General features: G+C 49.5%; 1 protein-coding gene and 1 long non-coding RNA gene across 2 annotated transcripts; one reads left to right on the top strand and one right to left on the bottom strand.

Moving 5' to 3' along the window:
- Positions 1-333: 333 nt before the first annotated feature.
- LOC124063699 (ankyrin repeat and BTB/POZ domain-containing protein 2-like) lies at positions 334-16,785 on the top strand. The gene is made up of 17 exons (XM_046397622.1): positions 334-1,634; positions 7,073-7,222; positions 7,951-8,158; positions 8,392-8,544; positions 8,658-8,823; positions 9,021-9,110; positions 9,201-9,302; positions 11,819-11,915; positions 12,353-12,488; positions 12,783-13,030; positions 13,336-13,514; positions 14,009-14,114; positions 14,211-14,313; positions 15,013-15,085; positions 15,161-15,229; positions 15,490-15,603; positions 15,961-16,785. Exons 1-17 carry the CDS (start codon positions 755-757, stop codon positions 16,177-16,179), a joined length of 3,093 nt encoding a protein of 1,030 aa, XP_046253578.1. The 5' UTR covers positions 334-754; the 3' UTR covers positions 16,180-16,785.
- On the bottom strand, positions 14,595-18,083 carry LOC124063993. The gene is made up of 4 exons (XR_006844194.1): positions 17,219-18,083; positions 15,931-16,242; positions 15,374-15,754; positions 14,595-15,277 (listed from the first exon to the last, which is right to left on the bottom strand). It is a non-coding gene; the product is annotated as an uncharacterized LOC124063993 (long non-coding RNA).
- Between the last annotated feature and the right edge of the window lie 1,501 nt (positions 18,084-19,584).

The following is a 19,584-nucleotide window of genomic DNA, read 5'->3' as shown; positions in this document are numbered from 1 at the left end:
TGTGTTGTTTCATGAGCAGTGACATCCCAATCTTTATCTTTACACTATGCTAAACTAAGTTAGCAAAACCAAAGGGAAGCTAACGCTGTGAAGAACTAGCATATGAGGAAGTCGTTCTTTAATGTAATACAACATTTGTGTACAAAGACGTCAAGTCATTTCTATATTTTTATATGCCAAAACCACAAAGCTGACTATACCCCCTTCCTTCACAAACCAATGGGATCAAATTTACATTATCGGTACATTTTATTTAAGTAAATAAGGCTTTACAGATAATACAAGCACATGGCCAAAAACCAAAACCAAAAGCAGCTACCTGTAAAAAGCATATGCTCATTTTTTGGTAAAATTATGCTTGATTTTTGGTTGGTTCAGCTTCTTTCCTGAAAAGCAGTGAGAAACACACTTCCAGTGTGGCTCTGTTTTTGGAAAATCAACCAGAAGACTCATTTGTCTCTCCAGGAGAATAAACGCAGCTTCAGTGCATCTGCGGTGCTGACTGTAATCCACGTGTGGCCGCAGGGGGGCGCTGTAGGGCAGCAGTAATCTCACCTGAGTTATTACTGGACCCTGGACCTGATTGGTCCGTCACAGTTTTCATGCCCTTCATATTTGGGTCAGCCGAAGCGCAGCGGGACGGCCTGCTGCTGACCTCCACCAAACTGGGACCTTCATCTGGATTTAATGGAAATCTTCTGCTCTGTTCTCCACTGTGCGTAAACTGGTTCGATTGAAAAAAATCCTCGACATCATGTCCAGCAGTGCTCTGGTGAAAACCCTGGAGGACCTGAGCCTGGATTCGGGCTACGTGGTCGGAGAACCGTGTCCGTCCCTCAGCCTGTCCTCCTCCGGCAGGTCGAGGCGGTCTCAGCCGCACACCAGCCCTCCTCCTCGGAGCACCTGGTGGCAGCACGCCGGCTCTCTGTACAGCAGGAACGGCAGCTGGGACACGGTGAGCACGCTGCCGGAGGACGCGGCGGACATCCTTGCCAAGTGTCCCTGCCTGCCCGAGCTGGAGGAGTATCCCTGGACCGAGCAGGAGCTGCGGGAAGTCGTGCGTCGAGTCGCCGGCTCGGATGCGCCGTTCACGGGAGACGCTGTCCATCGGCTGTCCGTCCTGCTCCGGAGGGCTCTGGTGCGGATCTCCCAGGAGGCGCAGCGGCTGAGCGAGCTGCACAGGCGGTGCACGCGCCTGGAGGTGCAGAGCGCGGTGAGGCTCGTGCTGAGCTGGGGTCTGGCCGAGCGGTGCGTCTCCTCGGCGGTGAGGGCCGTGTCTCTGCACTGCATGAGCTCCGGGGACACCGCGCGGCAGCGCAGCAAGTCCGCGCTCTGCGGACTCACTCTGTCCGTGGGCCGCTTCTTCAGGTGGATGGTGGAAACACGCGTGTCGGTGCGCGTGCACGAGTACGCGGCCGTCTGCCTGGCCGCCTCCGTGGAGGGTCTGATGGAGGAGGTGGTCGGCCGGGCGCTGCAGGCGGCCAGGCTGACCGCGGAGCAGGAGGAGCAGGACCGCGGGCTCACCTGCTGCCAGGTGACCGCAGAGCTGCTGGACGGAGCCGTGAAGAACGACGCGGAGCTGTGGGGGCTGCTGCAGGTCTACGAGCATCTGATGTGTGGAAAAAATGCCCATGGTGAGTTCAAATACCCCGTGACACGATTTCTCTTGACCTCCCAAAATCAAAACAGCACGAAAGCTGACGCCAAGTGGGTCCCAGCAGCAGTAAATGAGCTGCCAACAGGACGCAAACATCACACAGTCAGTCCACGAGGATCTGCTCGCTTCAGACCGAATCTGATTTTAAACTGTTTGTCACACGGAAAACACAGTCTGAAGATAAGATGAGGCTTCACTGATTCCCGAGGCTTCACTGATTCCCGAGGGAGAAACTGGTAGAATTCTGTGCGCATGCGCAGTGAAACCTTAATCGGTATTTTCGGGTTACATTAAGCGATTCGTTGACAGTCCAGTGTTTTCTCTTTTCTTACAAGAATCCAGAGACTGATGAACAGAAACACTGAACATCAAGATGCAGATAGATTTCAGTGTTGATATTGTAATTCCCAGATATTAGATGAGTGTCCGACACGCTTGTCTCATGTTCACCAGTGAAAACTCTCACAGTCCCTCATCTCGGAGCTGTGGGGTCGGCTCAGGGTCCAGGTCCCGAGCTGTGGGGTCGGCTCAGGGTCCAGGTCCTCACGGGGGTCCCGTGTTAAAGCTGAGCGGTTTTGCAGGACACGAGAGCCTAACTGCTCAGAGAGCAGTCCGGATGATGATAATAATCTATAATTAACAGCATGTTAAGAGGTCTACCAACAGCATGAAGAGTGTGATGGGAAAACCCCTCAGACAGGAAACGGGCATTTGGGGTAATAACGGATACGGAAGTGAAAGATCCTTTGTGATAAACGTCTGCGGTCAGACGCTCACTGGGATGTTTTCTGTGTATCGGGTGTGTGTGAGAGCGAGGTGGTTCACATGAACCCACGTCCTCTGAGTAACTTAAAACTGTATGTTAAAGGTGCATTTCGTAAGATATGACCTGAATTTTAGTTTAGAACATTAAAATACTGAACTGAGGAAACAACCGTGTTGACATTATGCCAGAGACGTCTCTGTTTTGTGTAGCAGAGATATGTACTGAAGTTAGCACGCTAAACAGCTAGCCGCGGCTCATCCTGTCTGTAATACCGCTTTGTACCGCTAGATGGACTGTTTGTGTCTGGTCCCAGTTTGGTGTCCAATCGTGTTCACTGGGAGGATGCTCAGCCCCGCAAGCTCCGCGGTGAACTGTGCTAACTGTAGCTAACTGTATGTAACAGTAGCCAACTGTAGCTAACTATAGCTAACTATAGCCAACATTAGCCAACTGTAGCTAACTATAGCTAACTGTAGCCAACTGTAGTTAACTATAGCCAACATTAGCCAACTGTAGCTAACTATAGCCAACATTAGCCAACTGTAGCTAACTGTAGCCAACTGTAGTTAACTGTAGCTAACTATAGCTAACTGTAGCCAACTGTAGTTAACTATAGCCAACATTAGCCAACTGTAGCTAACTATAGCCAACAGTAGCCAACTGTAGCTAACTATAGCTAACTATAGTCAACATTAGCCAACTGTAGCTAACTATAGCCAACATTAGCCAACTGTAGCTAACTGTAGCTAACTATAGCCAACATTAGCCAACTGTAGCTAACTGTAGCTAACTGTAGCCAACATTAGCCAACTGTAGCTAACTGTAGCTAACTATAGCCAACATTAGCCAACAGTAGCCAACTGTAGCTAACTGTAGCTAACTGTAGCCAACTGTAGTTAACTATAGCCAACATTAGCCAACATTAGCCAACTGTAGCTAACTGTAGTCACTCACGTCCTGATCTGCTTGCTAACAAACCTGTCATTAACAGTCGTAAGGTCTGAGCTGCTGCAGCCTGCAGATTGGTCTCCACACACCACCGAGTCAGCAGTTTGAAGCGACTGATGCCGGCCGGGTTTCATCTGCTGATTATTTTAATGATTCATTGATGAGTTGTTTATCCTATGAAATGTCAGACAATGGCATCATCGAATGTCTTGTTTTGTCCACAACCTGAAGATGTTCGCTTACTGTCATATAGAAGTAAAGAAATCAGAAAATCTTCACCTTTTAAGAAGCTGGAACCCGGGATTAAATTACTCAAATCAATGAACTGATCAAAAACTGATCAAAATATTTGACAATTGATAAATTTTTTTTTCAGCTGATTGGTTAATGGTTGCAGCTCTAGTGGAGGATGTGTAAAGGAACAGTCCAACATTTTGGAAAACGTGCTTGTTGGCACATGTGCCCAGCTGTCACTGCCATAAAGCTCCAGTAATGGCTCTTAGACATCTTGAGATCTGTTTGGTCATCTTTGGGAAGGTCATGATGTAAAAATGGAAATCTGAGCTTTGACAATTGACATGACTGAAATCTCCAGGTCAGCTAAATGGACCTCGACTGACCGCTCAAATATCAGAGATGATGTTGAGTGTTTCTAAAACCAAATTACATCTAAAAATAACCAAAAATCAGGAACCACTCGGGCACAAATCAGCTGCTTTTAGAGGCAAATCAGATTCAACTTGGATTATTCAGACTCGGTCAGTCGCTCTTTCTGTGGCAAACACGACCATGGAGGTCGTGTGCCTGCTGCCCGCTGCATGCTGGGAAACGGGCTTCAAACTCGTCTCCCGTGAGAGCGAGCAGGAAGCAGCGAGTGAAGTAAACGAGTGCGTGTCAGCCGCCTCCTACGAAACACTCACACACACACTCACATGCACACACACTCACACACACACACACACACACACACGAGGATGGTGTTGGAGCAGCAGATCGGAGCTGATGATCAAAGAAAGTCCCAGCAGTGAAATGTGAGAAAACACTTCCTGTCTGTTTGCGTGGATCCTGCACAGCTTGTAATGTCATCATCATCACGCCGAGTTCGGGACAGGAAGCTGATCCGCGTCGTGGCTCCAGTTTCCAGCCACTGATCTGCACATTAAATCTTTCTGTTCCGCCACTTTAATGTCGGACGTTTAGTCACAGTTCAACGGGTTGTTTCAACTCAAAATATGAAATAGTCAGAAAAGCGAGGCCGATTTGTGTTTGCGAGTGTTTGCCGTGTGTCTCGATAAGCTTGCAGGACTGAGCTGAACTGCGCTGAACTGATTGGAAACGTGTGAGGAGTTAACCTGTTGTGCTGACTCGTCTACAAGTCGCATCAGTCAGTGTTTGTCAGTGACTCCAGACCCATCAGACCCAGCAGCTGACTGCTGCTTAGTTCAGACAGAACAACCCTGAGCCTGAACCCTGAACTCCACTGCTGATCCTCGGGACGAAGAGGAAGAGGAGAGACACAGCTGGACAAAGTGTCCAGAGCAGGCAGTAATCCAACACTCGCCGTCAGATGATGTTCTCCCCATATGGCCTCCATGAAAACTGGATGAAGAAGAAGAAGTGGCTGCGGTGCTGCGATTAAAGGACGGAGCCAGCAGCAGCAGCAGCGTTGAATGATGAAACAATCACCACTAAACGATTCATCAGAGGCTGACGACTTTACACGCCTCCTTAATTAAACAGCAGGCGTCTTCGTGACAGGAGGGACGCGGGTGTCTCAGGAGGCCTGTCTGCATGATTTAACATGGTTTAATGAGCCGCGGTCCGGCTGTGCTCTGCCGCTAACAGCAGCTCGCGGCTCGCTGTCCACGTCTGTGAAGTCTTGTGTCAACCGTGTGAGAGCCTGAGCCCCCGGGGCTCCAGACGAGCCGCCTGCAGGTTTAAACCAGATTACACTACCAAAGCAAAGTCTTCCCGCCGCTGCTGCCTGCGTGTTTCACATGAACTCTGGACGAGTGGCGGTACAGAACCAGCTGGACAAGTTCGGTCCAGTTCAGATGAGTCCCGCTTCTTTAGCTTCCTGTCTGGTAAACACACAAGGTTTATTTCATACAAAGTTCTGCTTATTCAGCAGAGCTGCTGCTCAGTTTATCCACGAGATGTCAGTTTTGATCTTAAAACACACACACACACACACACACACACACACACACACACACACACCCCTTCACTCACTGTGCTTCTATTGTCCCCACCAAACACTCACAGCATTTATAGCAGTCAGCAGAAAAGAGCTGTTGTTTTCAGGTACGGTGGTGAGTGTGTCTCTGTTTTCACTTCACACACACACACACACACACACACACACTCTGAGGATGCAGTTGTAGACTTGGAGGTTGTTAAACATTCTGTTTTTATTCGGCCACACGTACACACAACTCGAGAGGCGAAGGAAATGACTTAATCGCTGTGTGTGTGTGTGTGTGTGTGTGTGTGTGTCGGGTTCAGGACTACACAGGTAGGGATCAGAAAGCGGTGATTTGTGCTGTGCAGACTGGCCTCCTGTTGTGGCCTGGTCAATAGCTGCTTGTTCGCTGTGAGTGTAAACACTGCAGGTTAATCTGCACCAATTAGCTGCCACACTCACGTCTTTCTTCCACTTACAAAGCTGAGGTGTGTGTTCCAGGACACAGCGATCAGTCCTGCGTCCGACACACGGGTGGAGGTCGGCACTCGCTCCACTGCAAACTGCGAACACGATTTCATGTTCTGTCGTGTAGAAAAATAAAACTGTGAAGGGGTTCTGTGAAGGAAAAGAGTTGACTTTAGCTTCAGGCTGACACTGATGCAAACAGGAGTCGTCCTCCTCCGACCAGGACCACTCTGGGACAGATCCTGGACCAGTTCTGTCTGACTGTCTGCGGCAGGTTCACTTGACGCAGAACGTTTTGTTTACGTTCATCGAGCTGAAAACTGGTTCCTGAGCTTCAGTCACTGTGAGCTGCGTGGTGGTGATGGTGATGATGATGATGATGATGGTGATTATCCACATGTGACTGTGTGGTTGTGGTCGATTCCAGCTGGGTGTGAATCTGCTGCAGGAGGGTTTTTGTTCTCACTGAATCTGTTTCCATTGTGTGGAGGATCAGGAGTCGGCAAATACCCGATTCAGCAGGACCCAGTGTGTGTGTGTGTGTGTGTGTGTGTGTGTGTGTGTGTGTGTGTGTGTGTGTGTGTGTGTGTGTCCATCTGGCCCTGTGTCAGAGGTATTGTTATTTAAACATTTCGTGAGAATTCATCCATTGTTTATTGAAATGTTTCACTTAAAATTAGGGCTGTAACTAATGATAATTTTCACAATTGATCAGTTAATGTTTGTCTATAAAATTCTCATTTTATAAGAACTCAAAGTGACTAAATTCTAAACACAGACAGCTTTGCAGCTCTAACAGTTTTCCACAACATGTTGGAGTGTTTCGCCCTGAGGAGCAGCCCCACCAAGAGGGGGTGTCTGGATACTTTTGTCTATGTTGTGTACCTGTGTTACAGTCTCCAGGGGGGACCCACCAAAGTTATGTGGGCTCATCCTGGAGGTCGAACCGAATCGGTGGACTGACTGACATCAACATCCACCACCTGAAGCCACCGGCCGTCACTGAAGAGTCTCTGTTGACCCTTGTTTGTTTGTTTGTGTGTGCGTTCAGGTGAGCTGTCGTTGCCGGCCCACGTCAGCCCCTACACAAAGGTTCCTGAGGATTCGATGGAGAGCCGGGAGGACCCCTACATCCAGCTGGAGCTGCGAACGCTGGAACAGGCTCTGCTCACCACCTGTGTGGGCAGCATCGCCGAGCTCAGTAAGTGTGTGTGTGTGTGTGTGTGTTGCTGCAGCCACAGACGCCTCCTGTGTTTTCAGTGTGTTTGTTTAAGCTGTGACCAGCGTCGGGCTCCTGGGACAGGTCGTTAGACGCTGCCGGCTCCCCTTCGGTTACATAACAACCCGTGGCTTGTGTCCAGACAACAAGGGCACCTTCACACCCTGCAGGCCACCGTACCTCATTATCTGAACACTCATTATGGAGGGAAAATAAAAGAGCTCAGTGCGTCGAGTGTTCATGGCAGTTTATGGACCGTCTGATGACATGTTAACGTGACCACGAAGCCCCTCAGTCCTCCGAGTTCCCTCTTAGAGAACAACCAAACCACAAGCCAACAAGTCCCCTCCTGACTCACAGTGTTGAAGTTGATTTAACAAACTGCAAATTGATTAGTGTTTGCAGTTCTGTTCTGTATTCAGGAGTTTTTATTTATCACACACACTCTTCATTTTGAAGTTCTGTAATGCGGACGCTTCAAGCTGCATAAGATCGACTTCACGCGTTGCTGAATTCTGCTGCGTGTCACCTGAAGGTGTGAGCTGCCGACTTGTTTCTGCCCTCACATTCCCAACCCAGAACCTGCATAAAGTGCTCAAATCAACCTGAACCCCCACATCTGTTTGCATGAAACTACGCCGCAGCTTCCTGTCCGTTAAAGATGACCGTCAGTCCACGATGGCTCACCTGATGCTTCCTTCTTCCTGCAGGTGATCTGGTGTCTCGAGCGATGCATCACATGCAGCGTCTGCGCAGCTCAAGCCCTTCCATCAGCCCCGCCCGCTCAGCCAATCAGCCGTCAGTGTCCTGGGCGCCGGACGCCCTCCGAACGCTCTACTACTTCCTGTCCAGCCTGGAGATGGAGTCACTGGAAAATCCCAACCTGGAGCCTCCGACCATGATGCTGAACAGAGAGAGGTGTGTGTGTTGTTGTCATCGAGCTGTACGTATTGGTTCCATAAACATCGACGAATCGCTTCATTCTCATCGTTCTGTAATCTCGTATTCAGATCCTCCGCAGGCAGTTTGACACGTCAGACAAATGAACAGAAAGAATGACACATAATTCAAAAGTCCAAACCAAAAATGATCATAAAAATAAATGAACTGAAAGCCAAAAATAACCGAGCCTCCTCTGAACTCTCCTCCAGACCCTTCCTGCTCCTCCCTCCTCTCATGGAGTGGATCAGAGTGGCCGTGGTGCACGCCGAACATCGCCGCAGCCTATTGGTGGACAGCGATGATGTCAGACAGACAGCCAGGCAGCTCCTCCCAGGACTGGACTGTGAGCCCAGACAGCTAAAGTGAGGAGCCAATCAGTGAGCTGTTAGTTAGTGACTGTTGAATCCTGGAGGCCCCGGGACCTTGAGCTGCTCCTTCTGTCGGCCCGGACTCAAAGCCTCTCGTGTCCCTGCAGGTCCGAGTGCTGTTTCCAGTCGTTCAAATGTTTGGATGCAGGAGCTGCTTCGGCCAGGTTCCAGCTGGGTTTGGGCTTCAGGATGCTCTCGTGCGGCCGAGCAGATCTGGTCCATCAGGCCACGCAGCTGCTGGGAGCTGAGGGGGTGAACACCATGGATGACCAGGTGAGGGGGGGGGGGCACCAGGTAGGATCAGTGACAGTCCAGTTCAGACCTCAGTTTAAAGTCCTACACGGTTTAACATCCCACAGGCAGAACAGTGGAAGGTCACAGGCTTAAAACCTTCCTTTGACGGTTCGGAGGCTGTGATTGGTCAGGCAGAATGGCGGTCACCTGTGTGCACTGTGCATGTGTTCCTGCAGGGAATGACTCCTCTGATGTACGCCGCTGCGGCCGGAGATGAGGCTCTGGTGCAGATGCTGGTAGAGGCCGGAGCTCACCTGGACCTGCAGGTAAAAACACAGCTGCTGACTCAGCTGTTTACATCACAGCTGCTGCGTGTTGCGTGCTGTGTGTGACAGAGATGTGTGTGTGTTGTTCAGGTCCCAGGCTGCTCCGCCAGACACCCTTCAGTTCACCCCGGCGGCCGGCGCTGGGTGGCTCTGACGTTGGCGGTGCTGCACGGTCACCTGTCTGTGGCTCAGGTGAGGACCGCAGACTGCAGTCAGACACGTTTCAGTGGGTTCAGAGGAAGAGCCTGTTCAGCTTGAGTCTAACCTCTGGGCCATTAATCTTTCTAACACACGTGTGTGAAACTGAAAGGGCCGCCACGTCATTTTCTGTGGCCCGCGAGAGTTTGTGCATGATTGTCTTTAAATAAGTTTACTGTATGCTGCTGAAAAGCGCTGGTTGGCCGTAAACTACATCTCCCACAATGCAGTATCGATATCTCACCAGTAGGGCGCGAAAGCGTGACGTAGCAGAGTGGTAAAACCGAAATGCATTGTGGGCTTTGCGGACAAGAGTGTGTTTACGCCGGCTGCACGCGTGACGCGGCTGATGTTTTAACAAGTTAACTTGTTTCACGCAAGTCCAAAACACGTCCAAGAAGAGAAAAATGATGCACAAGGAAGGCGCTTTCACGGACGATGGGAAAGCGAATCCATGTTTGTACTTCACGGTGAAAAACCGGCATGTCTTGTATGTTATGAGGCGGGGTCGGTCGTGTGCCCACTTCGGCCTCCAAGAAAAGCAAAGAATTGCAGCAGAATTAAAAGGCAGGCTGTGTTCACAAAAGCTACGGCCCAAAACGACGCAGCAGTGAAAGCCAGCTTCGTTGAGGCTGAAGAAATCGCTCGAGCTTCAAAGTCTTTTTCAGAGGGTGCATTTTTGAAACGTGCACGCTGAAGGTGTGTGAACAGGTGTGTGAACAGTCTTTTCAAAATGTCAGTTTGTCAAGAAACACCGTCGCGGAACGAGTTAAGGAACCGGCAGGAAATCTCAGCACGGCTGGCCGAAGAGACGCGGAGCTGTCTAGCGTTTTCATTGGCTGCGGCTGAAAGCACAGGCGACGTGGATGCACGTCTGTTATGAGAGGTGTGAAGCCGGACCTCTCTGTCACGGAAGAGCTGTTGGAGGAAGCCGCCACGCACGGTACCCTGACGGGTCGGGACACGTTTGGGGCAGTGGAGAAGTCCGTAAGCTGGTGGGACTAACTACAGATGGAGCACCCGCGAGGCGTGGAAACTGTCACGCGCCCCCGGTAACGTCATTGCGTCATCCATCAAGAAGCTGTGTGTGGAAAGGTTCTGGAGCTGGATGATATGATGACCACGGTCACGACAACCGTGAACTTTATTCGGGCGCGCGGCCTGAGTCACCGGCAGTTCCAGCTGCTCGTGCGTGGAGGTGTGTCGTACCGGGCGGAAGTGAGGCGGCTGAGTGGCAGCAAAGTCCTCAGACCAGAAGGAATCGCGCTTTTCATGCAGAGCAAAGCAAACCCGCTGGCTGGACTGTTGGATCCAAACTGGCTGTGCGACGTAACTGAGCAGGGGCGGAAACACGTCATCACGCAGGTGCCCGACACGATCGCAGCTTTCCAGCGTAAACTCGACCTAAGGAAGTGCCAGGTGGAACTGGACAAGCTCGCCCGCTTCTCCGCCTCCGTTCCCGGTGCTTCTTCATGTCCCCGGTTGGCTACCAAACCGAGCCGGTTAACACGTGAGTTTGATGCGCGCTCCTCAGCAGTCTGGTCTTGACATCTGTGCCAGTCCTGTCACCGCCCAGCACCTTCAGACGGGTTAGTTGAGCTTCAGCAAAGATGCTGCAGTCCAGGACTTTTACCGTCCACTGCCCCCCGGTTTGACGCCTCGGCTCCGACTGCATGCTGCCCGTGTCCGGTCCGTGTCCGGTCCGTGTCCGGTCCGTGTTTGGAGCAGCTGTCTGTGCCAACACATGTTTCAGTTATGGATTTAAACAAGACCAAGCACAGCTCACGCATCACCCATGACAACCTCCACGCTGTTTTGCGGGTTGCCTCGGCTCAGGACCTGAGACACCTTGACACCACGTGGACACCTTGACACCACGTGGACACCTTGACCGAGGCAAAACGGCGTCAGACATCCGGCCAGACAAAATAGGTAAGCATTTTCAAAAATCCCCCTTTCCACTTGTTTTTTACTTTTGTTTAATAAATGAGTTTTATTTACCAAGACTAAGAACAGTAGAATGTGTGTACAATGTAGTGATTGTGCTTGCGTTTTGTTTAGTGTGTGTTATTCCCAGGACATGAGCTGTGAATGAAGGTGTGTGAGACAGGTGTCTCAGGAGGAGGAGGATCTACCTGTGTGTTTAGGGACAGGCAGCATTACCTCACTGTTTTGTAAAATGATGCTTCTGTCGTGTGTTGGTTGTGTCGTAGTTGAATACATAATAAACACAGAAACAGTTAAATAACAATATAATAAGGTGTAGTTTCATTTATTTTAAATTACATTGCATTTTGTTACGTTCATACTGTTAATGTGGCCCTTCGAGGCCAACCATTATGCTGATGTTTGACACCCCTGACAGAAGGCTGAATATATAACACTGCTGAGATGGTTTCTGCTCCCTGCTGTGATGTCACAGTGTACCGCCGGGTGCGTCAGTACACTGTGACATCGCTGCAGGGTGTGGTCAGAGGTCAGTTTGTCTCTAACGTGTGGTGTCCTGGCAGCTGCTGCTGGAGGCCGGAGCGGACGTGGAGGGTGGAGCCCTGCTGGACGGTCAGGAGATCGCAGCCGAGACGCCGCTGCAGCTGGCTGCTGCTGCAGGTATCTGTTAGTGGATTCATTTCCGCATCCAGGTTTGTCTCCAGACCAGTCGGGTATTTTAGGGCGTAAAGATGTGATAAGTTAAAACGCAAAGGGAAGGATCCCTGTAGGCTCAGTCTGACGTGTTGAGCTCTCAGTTCTGACTCCCTGCAGTCTTTGTTGGTGTTTGTCACGACAGGAAGAGCATCTTAAATGTTCACAGCCTTTGAGTTCTCTTGTGATTTTCATGTTTAGATGCATTCCTATCCAACAACAAACTCGCCAAGCTGTCCGACTCCCGCGTGTTTTCTGTCTCGCTCCAGTTGCTTTTTCAAAAGTTGTCCAGTAGTTTGTAGGCTGGAATCATGGAGGCAAAGCCGTGTGGGGTCAGTGCTCGATCAGTGAAACAGGCCACAGGTGAGCACAGGTACATGCTCAGGCCTCTCTCTCTGTGACAGGTCACTACGAGATGGTGAGCTTGCTGCTCGCTCATGGAGCAGACCCTCTGCTCAGAGTGCATGATGGGAGCTCACTGACGTCGCCGCTGCACGAGGACATGAACTGCTTCAGCTACGCTGCGGCGCACGGTCACAGGTGAGACGACCATGTAAAGATGGCCAGATCTCTTTGTAGGAAGCCTCCCAAAAACCACATGGAAAGCAAAAACAGAAGAATAAAATCAAGAAGGCAGTAAAACACAAACTGCACTGTAACCCACACTTCACTGTTGATGTGAGGAGTCGTCACAGTGGCGGCCGTGTTTTAAGGTCGATTCTCGTGCATGTGATGTACATGATGTTCCTCAGTGAACACAGGTGCACACAGGTGCACACCTGTAACCCCAGACTACGACTAGCAAAGCTTCACCCGTCCTGTCCTCCCCCACAGGAACGTCCTGAGGAGGCTGCTGCTGCAGCCCCAGCACAGGAAGGAGGACATCCTCTCTCTGGAGGAGATCCTGGCTGAAGGAGTGGAGGAGGACGAGGAGGACAACCGGGATGCAAAAACGGTAGCCCCCAACTGCCTGAGTCCTGTCCCCAGACCGTGTAAGGCCAGGATGAAAGCCCTGCAGCAGGCCGCCTACTACAGCGCAGAGCACGGTTACCTGGACGTAACCCTGGAGCTCAGGGAGATGGGTGAGCTCAGCGTGTCCAACTGTCTCAGTCCTCAGACCCTGAAGGGGAATCACTCTTTTCCTGCACCATAAAGTAAAACCTTGATGCTAGAGAGGCCTGTGAACTCAGACACGACAGAAAACAACGAGGAGGAACAGTTTTCTCATGGTAACTCTGTGTCATGTTAAAAGTTGTTCTTGAAAAGAGTCCCAAAGGAGTGTGCACGTTTCAGCGACCTGCTCGCAGCTGGTTTTCGTCTGTTGTGCAAAAACCGCCGATCACCTTCTCATGTTGTCTGAGTGTGTGCCTCCTCCTGCTGTGTCCAGGTGTCCCCTGGAGGCTCCACATCTGGCTGCAGTCCCTCCTTAGAGCCCGGGAGCTGTGCAGGGACAAAGTCATCGTCTCCCTCCTCACAGAGTTCCCCTCCATCAGGGCGGAGGACTACAGCCCTGAGCTCCTCTCCACCGGCGTGCCGCTCATGTTCAACATGCTAGAAACCAGCAAGGTACAGCTGAACGCCTCTCTCTGTCTGCTGCTATACTGGACCGTCATGTTAGAACACAGTTTTTAAATCTTTTAAATCAGTACTCAACAAATAAAAGTCTTTACTCAAGCAGCAGCCTGTGGGCCTGAAAAGTAAAGCTAGAAGCTGCAGTTCCTCGAATGGCCACAAGAGGCAGCAAGTCAACACTTGCAAGACTCAAAAGTGTTTAAATATCCAACTTGAAACTGAAAACGTAACAAAACAGCTTGCAGACGTGAAAAGGACCTTAAATAGTTTGTACACCTGCTCAGTGTGCTCATGTGAAGTGTAACTTCTGGTGCTCTTGAAGGCACCTTTTAGAAGATCCGCTTCCAGTTTCTGCGCTTGGCTAGCTGCTAAGCTAGGCTACGTCCACGTCTCTCAGGAGTGTGAATGTCTTTCACACGGCCACAGGGTGATGAAGTGATGCCTCGTGATGTTCCTTCAGTCTGACTGCCGTGTTGTTCGTCCTGCAGGACTACGTGGTCACCAAGCGGCTGGCGTCCGTCTTCTCTCACTGCTACGGCTGCTCTCCTGTTCCTCCCGTCCCACCCATGGACATCACTCTGTCCACACAGCTAGGTGAGTCATCACTGCAGTCATGTGACAGCGTATTGATTGGCCGAATTGCGGCCGAACGAGCGGCCTGAAGGACTGCACCTTTGTCTCTGTCCTCAGATATTCATTTCCTGAACAACCAGGAGATGTCCGACGTGACCTTCATGGTGGACGGGCGTCCGTTCTTCGCTCACCGGGTGCTGCTGATGTCGGCTTCTGAACGGTCTGATTTCTCTTCTCTGACTTACTCCGAACACAACGAGGTTCCTGTTTCACCAAGACAAATTCTTTATCTGCTAATCTTTATCTATATTTTAACTTTATCTCATTCAACTAGTCAGACTTTATCTGAACTACCACAAAGGGCTCTACAAGTATGAAAACATTTAAAGGAAGAAAGAGAAAATGCAAAGAATATAAGACCGTTCACACAAAGGGAAGATGCTGAAATTAAATTAAAAATGGCAATGAAGGATAAAAATAAAGGGAATATAATCTCATATTTAATAATCTTTTTATTTAAAAACAACCCAACCATCCAGATTACAGCTGTGAACGGGACTTTATTTGTTTCCACTTTTATGGTTTTATATTCTCATTTCCACTCAATTATTATCATTAGTAAATATTATTTGATTTCATTTTGTTTTACTAAGTTCATAAAAGCATTTACTGAGACTTTCTGTGAAGACCACATGTCATCTTTAGTGCATTATGGCAGCTTTCATAGTGTATCATAAAGCATTCATGATGCTTCATGACTGTTCCTCTGTTGGACTGTGTTAACATAAAACCTTATAGGAGTGACTTAAAGTGCACTTAAAAAGTACTTTTAGACATCCAGTTGTGAAGCTTACACACTGAAAATGTGTCACAATAACAAAGTGCCACAAAGTAAAACTCTCATCCTGTCATGCGTCAGGTTCCGACAGATGCTCTGCGATTCCCCTGATGACGTCATCCACATCAGTCACATGACCTACAGCACCTTCCAGGTAGGATGCTCACTTGCCCCCTGACCTGTTGATGTGACTGCTGGCCCACACTCAGGTGTGTATGTTCCTCTCTAGATGATGATGAAGTCTCTGTACTGTGGAGGGACCGAAGGACTGACGGTCTCGCAGTCTGAAGCCATGAAGGTACAGTCTCTCACCTGCCCGGCCACACCCACACGTGTTGATGTTCTCCTTGTGGATGAAATAAAGGACACAGGTGTTAGAAGTGCGTCCACAGATAACATTACTACAGAGACACGCAGCACAGGTGTGTTTTCATTCTGTCACCTGGACGGATGTATTTCTGTGGGCAGTTATGCTGCTCCTTGTTCAGAATCACAACAGGTCCGAATCAACATCAAGTCACCTTCATGAGTTCATGGAGCTCTTGTGTGTGTTTGCAGCTGCTGCCAGTGGCGTCTTTCTTCCAGCTCAGAGCGCTGCAGAGGTGCTGTGAGACGAAGCTGTCCCAGACTCTGACCCCGGACACTGTCGTCGACGTCTACAAGGCCGCCAAGGTACAGCAACACGAGACAACTTTCCTCTGCACCGGACAAGTAGACCTGTGCACAGTTCAGCCGTGTATGTAAAGATGGATGACACGCAGCTGAAGCACCAGGAGCGCCCCCTGGTGGCCGGCTGTGCTTCTGGTCCACACCAGTGCGCCTGCTTTGGGGAAAGTTTGAAGTGTTAAACGTTTTGCCTTTTAAGACGTCCCATAGTTTCCTATAATTTACTACAACAGAACTGACATGTCTGTTGTTCCTTAAAACTGAGCTGTTGTTAGCTGGAATAACCAAAGTTCACTTCTTATTGTCTGTCTGTCTGCAGCTCCTCACAGTCACCTGACTTTGCGTTGCGTTTGTTGTTTGCAGCTCCACGGAGGAGCTGAACTCTGCAGGTTCTGTGAAGGATTCTTCCTGCAGAACATGGATCGGCTCCTGGAGCGGGACGACTTCCACCGCCTGCTGCTGGGCGCCGTCGGTCAGGAGCTGCTCCGCCCACAGGACCAGGATCCGTCGCTTCTCCTCAGGGTTTTGGAGGCCACGCTGATACGCAGACTTTCCAGCCTCCACGCCGCATGTCGAGAGTAGAAACAACAGAGCACCACCTGCACCACCTGGACTGTGTTCAGGACGCTGTCTGAAGTCGTGTTTCTGGGAACAGGAGCCATTTAGTGTGTTTCTACCTTTCATCATGTTAGAATACAAGTTAAATCCTCAAGTCATTCATCTTTTTCATTAACCTGACTCAAGAGGACAGACTGGTGATCCAAACGAATGACAGTTTTGCTGATCAAAGTCATCAAGTGAAATAAAAAATAATGCAAATAATTTGCTTTGTCCTGTTACCATAAATCGTTTTTGTTTGTTTCTTAGCCTGCTGCTCAGAAAAATCAACTTTACTATTTTTTAATCGAGTTTCTTTTTTAAGTGATTGATTATTTTCACTTGGCCTGACTTTACCTGGAAGCTCGTGTTAAAACTGTTTGTTTATGGCCACAGCTTAGTTAGCCTGTAAAGATGAACGTTAACCTCGAGGCACAAAGTTTCCTTATCATGAAGCTTGTTAAGTTGAGCCTCAGTCTTAAAGCGAGGCTACAGCGAAGAGACAAACTAGAAGATCACAGCGTTGTTGAAGGGCCGTGCTGGCTGGCCATACTGTTACTGTATTGAATTATAAATAAACATGATAAAATGTATTCCTGACGTGTTCGACTGCTGAATAAAGAAAAGCATTCTTGGACAAGATGGCGGGCCGTGCATGTCACCTTTGGGCCTTCAGTGACGTCATAGTCCTATCTAAGTTAACAGGCTACACCTCATAATACCATCAACACGACAGCAGGGCTCGAGGATCCACACAGAACACACTACATCACCTTACTATGGGCTACACTTCCGGAGCATTTAACATCAATAAGCTCGCATTCACAGGAAACCAAGGTCACGGATACTGTCAAAACGCAAGAATAAAAGAGGATTTTAAGAGATTAATCAACGTTTGTCCACCAAAAGTACGAGAACTTAAACAAGTTTGTCCGATAAACTGCGCATCGTCGCCGTTTCGTACAAGTCAGCAACGAGCCGATAACGAAGTAAAATGACGCATATAAACACATTAAAAACTCACCGACACGGATCTCCTCCGCAGCACCTGCTTGTCCTCCTCTCTGTCCTCAAGAAGACTTCAACGGCTCTGCTGTAGTTTATCCGTGCGTTTCAGTTCCATCAATAAGTCCTTTTCTGTGGACATGGAGGCCCAAAGCCGTGTCTGTCCAGTCCAGCAGCGGACACGGGGACAGGCCAGTGCGTAAAGCTGTCCCATACGCTCAGCGAGTCTTCCCTTCAAAATCAGCCATGGCACACATCACATGGAGGTCTGAAGAAGTCTCGGCAGACCTTGTTCCGCGGCTCCGTGTCAGGCTGGAGAACGCTTGCTTTTCCCTGTATGCCTGGACGTGCTGGTCGAGAAGGGAGAGAAACATCAACATGTCGTGGTCCTGAAATCGATTCCGTATCTGGGAAAGAATGCTGATGTGAAGCTGTTGGTCGTGTGCCGGCAGGTCGCCTCTGCGCACGCATGCGCACTGTTTCCTCACTGGATTTGTCCCAAAACAAAACTCAAAATCATTCAGGTGTGCATTAAATCCACATGCACAAAGCACATGGAAGTGTCCTCATCATGGCGCTCCGTTAACACGTGATCAAACCACTGCTTCAGCTCAACTCTCCGTTCACAGGCTGCAGTCTTCATGCTTTTTGCATTGGGGATCTGGAGAAGAACGCGGCGCGGCCATCCAGGTTGGCAAACAGACCTTTCACCGTTTGAGCTCTGAGGCCCCTTGAGTCAGAACTCAATTAGGACGACGTGCATAACAGTGAGTGAATAAGGCCATGGGCGCCTTCTCCTTAACTTTCTTTACTGGCTAGGTTCTAACTAACCTTCAGAGAACCATAGGCTAACGTTATATATACGTTCTGTGTTACTAAGGTTACCGCTGCGCCATCGTAACACCGCGCCACAGGTTTGTCCAGGCAACATCCACATTTCTCGAAGAAATGGAAAATGAGAGCGGCAAGGTGGTCAGCTCACCTGCCACAGGTTACATCTACACACCTGACAAAACGCTCCCTGACACCTGTGGCCGTCACGTAGCGCAGGACGAGCGCGAGCTGTGCCATGTTACTCACGTCTGTGGTTTCTTCTACCGTCACAGCCACAAAGAGGCTCTTCTGATCTCCATTTTGATGTCCTCCCCCATCACTTCAGCGATAGCATAAAGGGGTCGTTTTGTATTTTGCCTGACATCAGAGCCAACACCCTGTTGGTGGACAGGTGATCATGCAGGTCTGTGTCATGTTCAGCGACAAAGGAAAGAAGCTCCACACAGTTACCTTAAGGACTGCGGACCGTCATCGTGTCCCCTAAATGAAAGTTCCTGCTTTCCCAGAAACCTGACACAATCAGTACATCCCTGTTTTTGATCCACCCGTTCGTTGTGGAGCTCCGTTTCTCCGCACACCTGTTCGCTGAGTTGCAGATCCGATCAGGTGTCCCCAGACGTTTTGCTTGTAAGAGCCCAGCCGCGCTTTGCTGCCTTGCTGCTGCCTCGCACAGACAGTGTAAGGTGGTAAATCCAGTGTAGCTCCAAACACCGAATCGATCAGTTCCAGGCATCAGGCATCAGGCATTCCCAGCAGCTTCTCAGAAGCTGAGAGCCACGGGTACCGTTCATAGTTGCTTGTTTGAAAATGGCGGACAAACACTTTTCCCTGCTGGGCTGGTTAGCATCGGGGTTGGCCGATCTCTTCTCACAAGATCCACCTTTTCCTGAAAGCTCCGTCTTGAAAATGGCGTGGCAAGTATATCTGCAACCATATCTACTTCGTCTCCCCCTTCAACCATCGTGGGTCAATAGATAAATACAGCAAAAGCAGTTGTAATCGATCGATCTTTTTGGCTAACGTATTTCCCTGTTTCAGGCTCTCGCGAATGCTTAGCCAATCACAGGACGCGTACACGTCAAGTTCAGCGTAAGGCCTGCTAGCTGGCCAGCCCACGGAAGCCTGCGATGTTGATTCTACAGGCCTCAGGCAGATTTCATACCACCTGACAACACAAGCCAGCTGAAATATGATTGGATAACAACTGTAACACTCTCAGCAGCTCAACCAAGTGGATAAAGTATGACACGAAGAGAACAGGCTATGGAGAATATTTTTATTTAATTTTTTAAAAAATATAATTTTATTTACATATTTACCAAAAAAATAATTAATTAATTAAATTACAAAAAACAAATTTACTTTTCTGAGTATGCCCCACTTTCTTAACCGGAATTTACCTTAGCCTACTTTAATGGGATGGTGCAATGCTAATTAGCTAATGATATGCTAAGTCTGTGGCTCTGAAGTGACATGTGGGCAGTAAGCTATTTAGCAGGACATGCTAATGTTAGCGCAGAGGACCATGTGTACTCAGTTCCTCACACTTCT

Source organism: Scatophagus argus, chromosome 1 (assembly GCF_020382885.2).
Source record: "Scatophagus argus isolate fScaArg1 chromosome 1, fScaArg1.pri, whole genome shotgun sequence".
NCBI classification, from domain to species: domain Eukaryota; kingdom Metazoa; phylum Chordata; class Actinopteri; family Scatophagidae; genus Scatophagus; species Scatophagus argus.
The sequence above is the reverse complement of the archived record's forward strand: the minus strand, read 5'-3'. Positions and strand labels throughout refer to the sequence as shown.

What these genes read in the sequence shown, in the direction of transcription:
- LOC124063699 (XM_046397622.1), top strand. Translation starts at nt 755, where the DNA reads ATGTCCAGCAGTGCTCTGGTGAAAACCCTGGAGGACCTGAGCCTGGAT. An exon ending in GTGTGGAAAAAATGCCCATG is followed by an intron (nt 1,635 to 7,072) that starts GTGAGTTCAAAT and finishes GTGTGCGTTCAG; the next exon opens with GTGAGCTGTCGTTGCCGGCC. An exon ending in GGGCAGCATCGCCGAGCTCA is followed by an intron (nt 7,223 to 7,950) that starts GTAAGTGTGTGT and finishes TTCTTCCTGCAG; the next exon opens with GTGATCTGGTGTCTCGAGCG.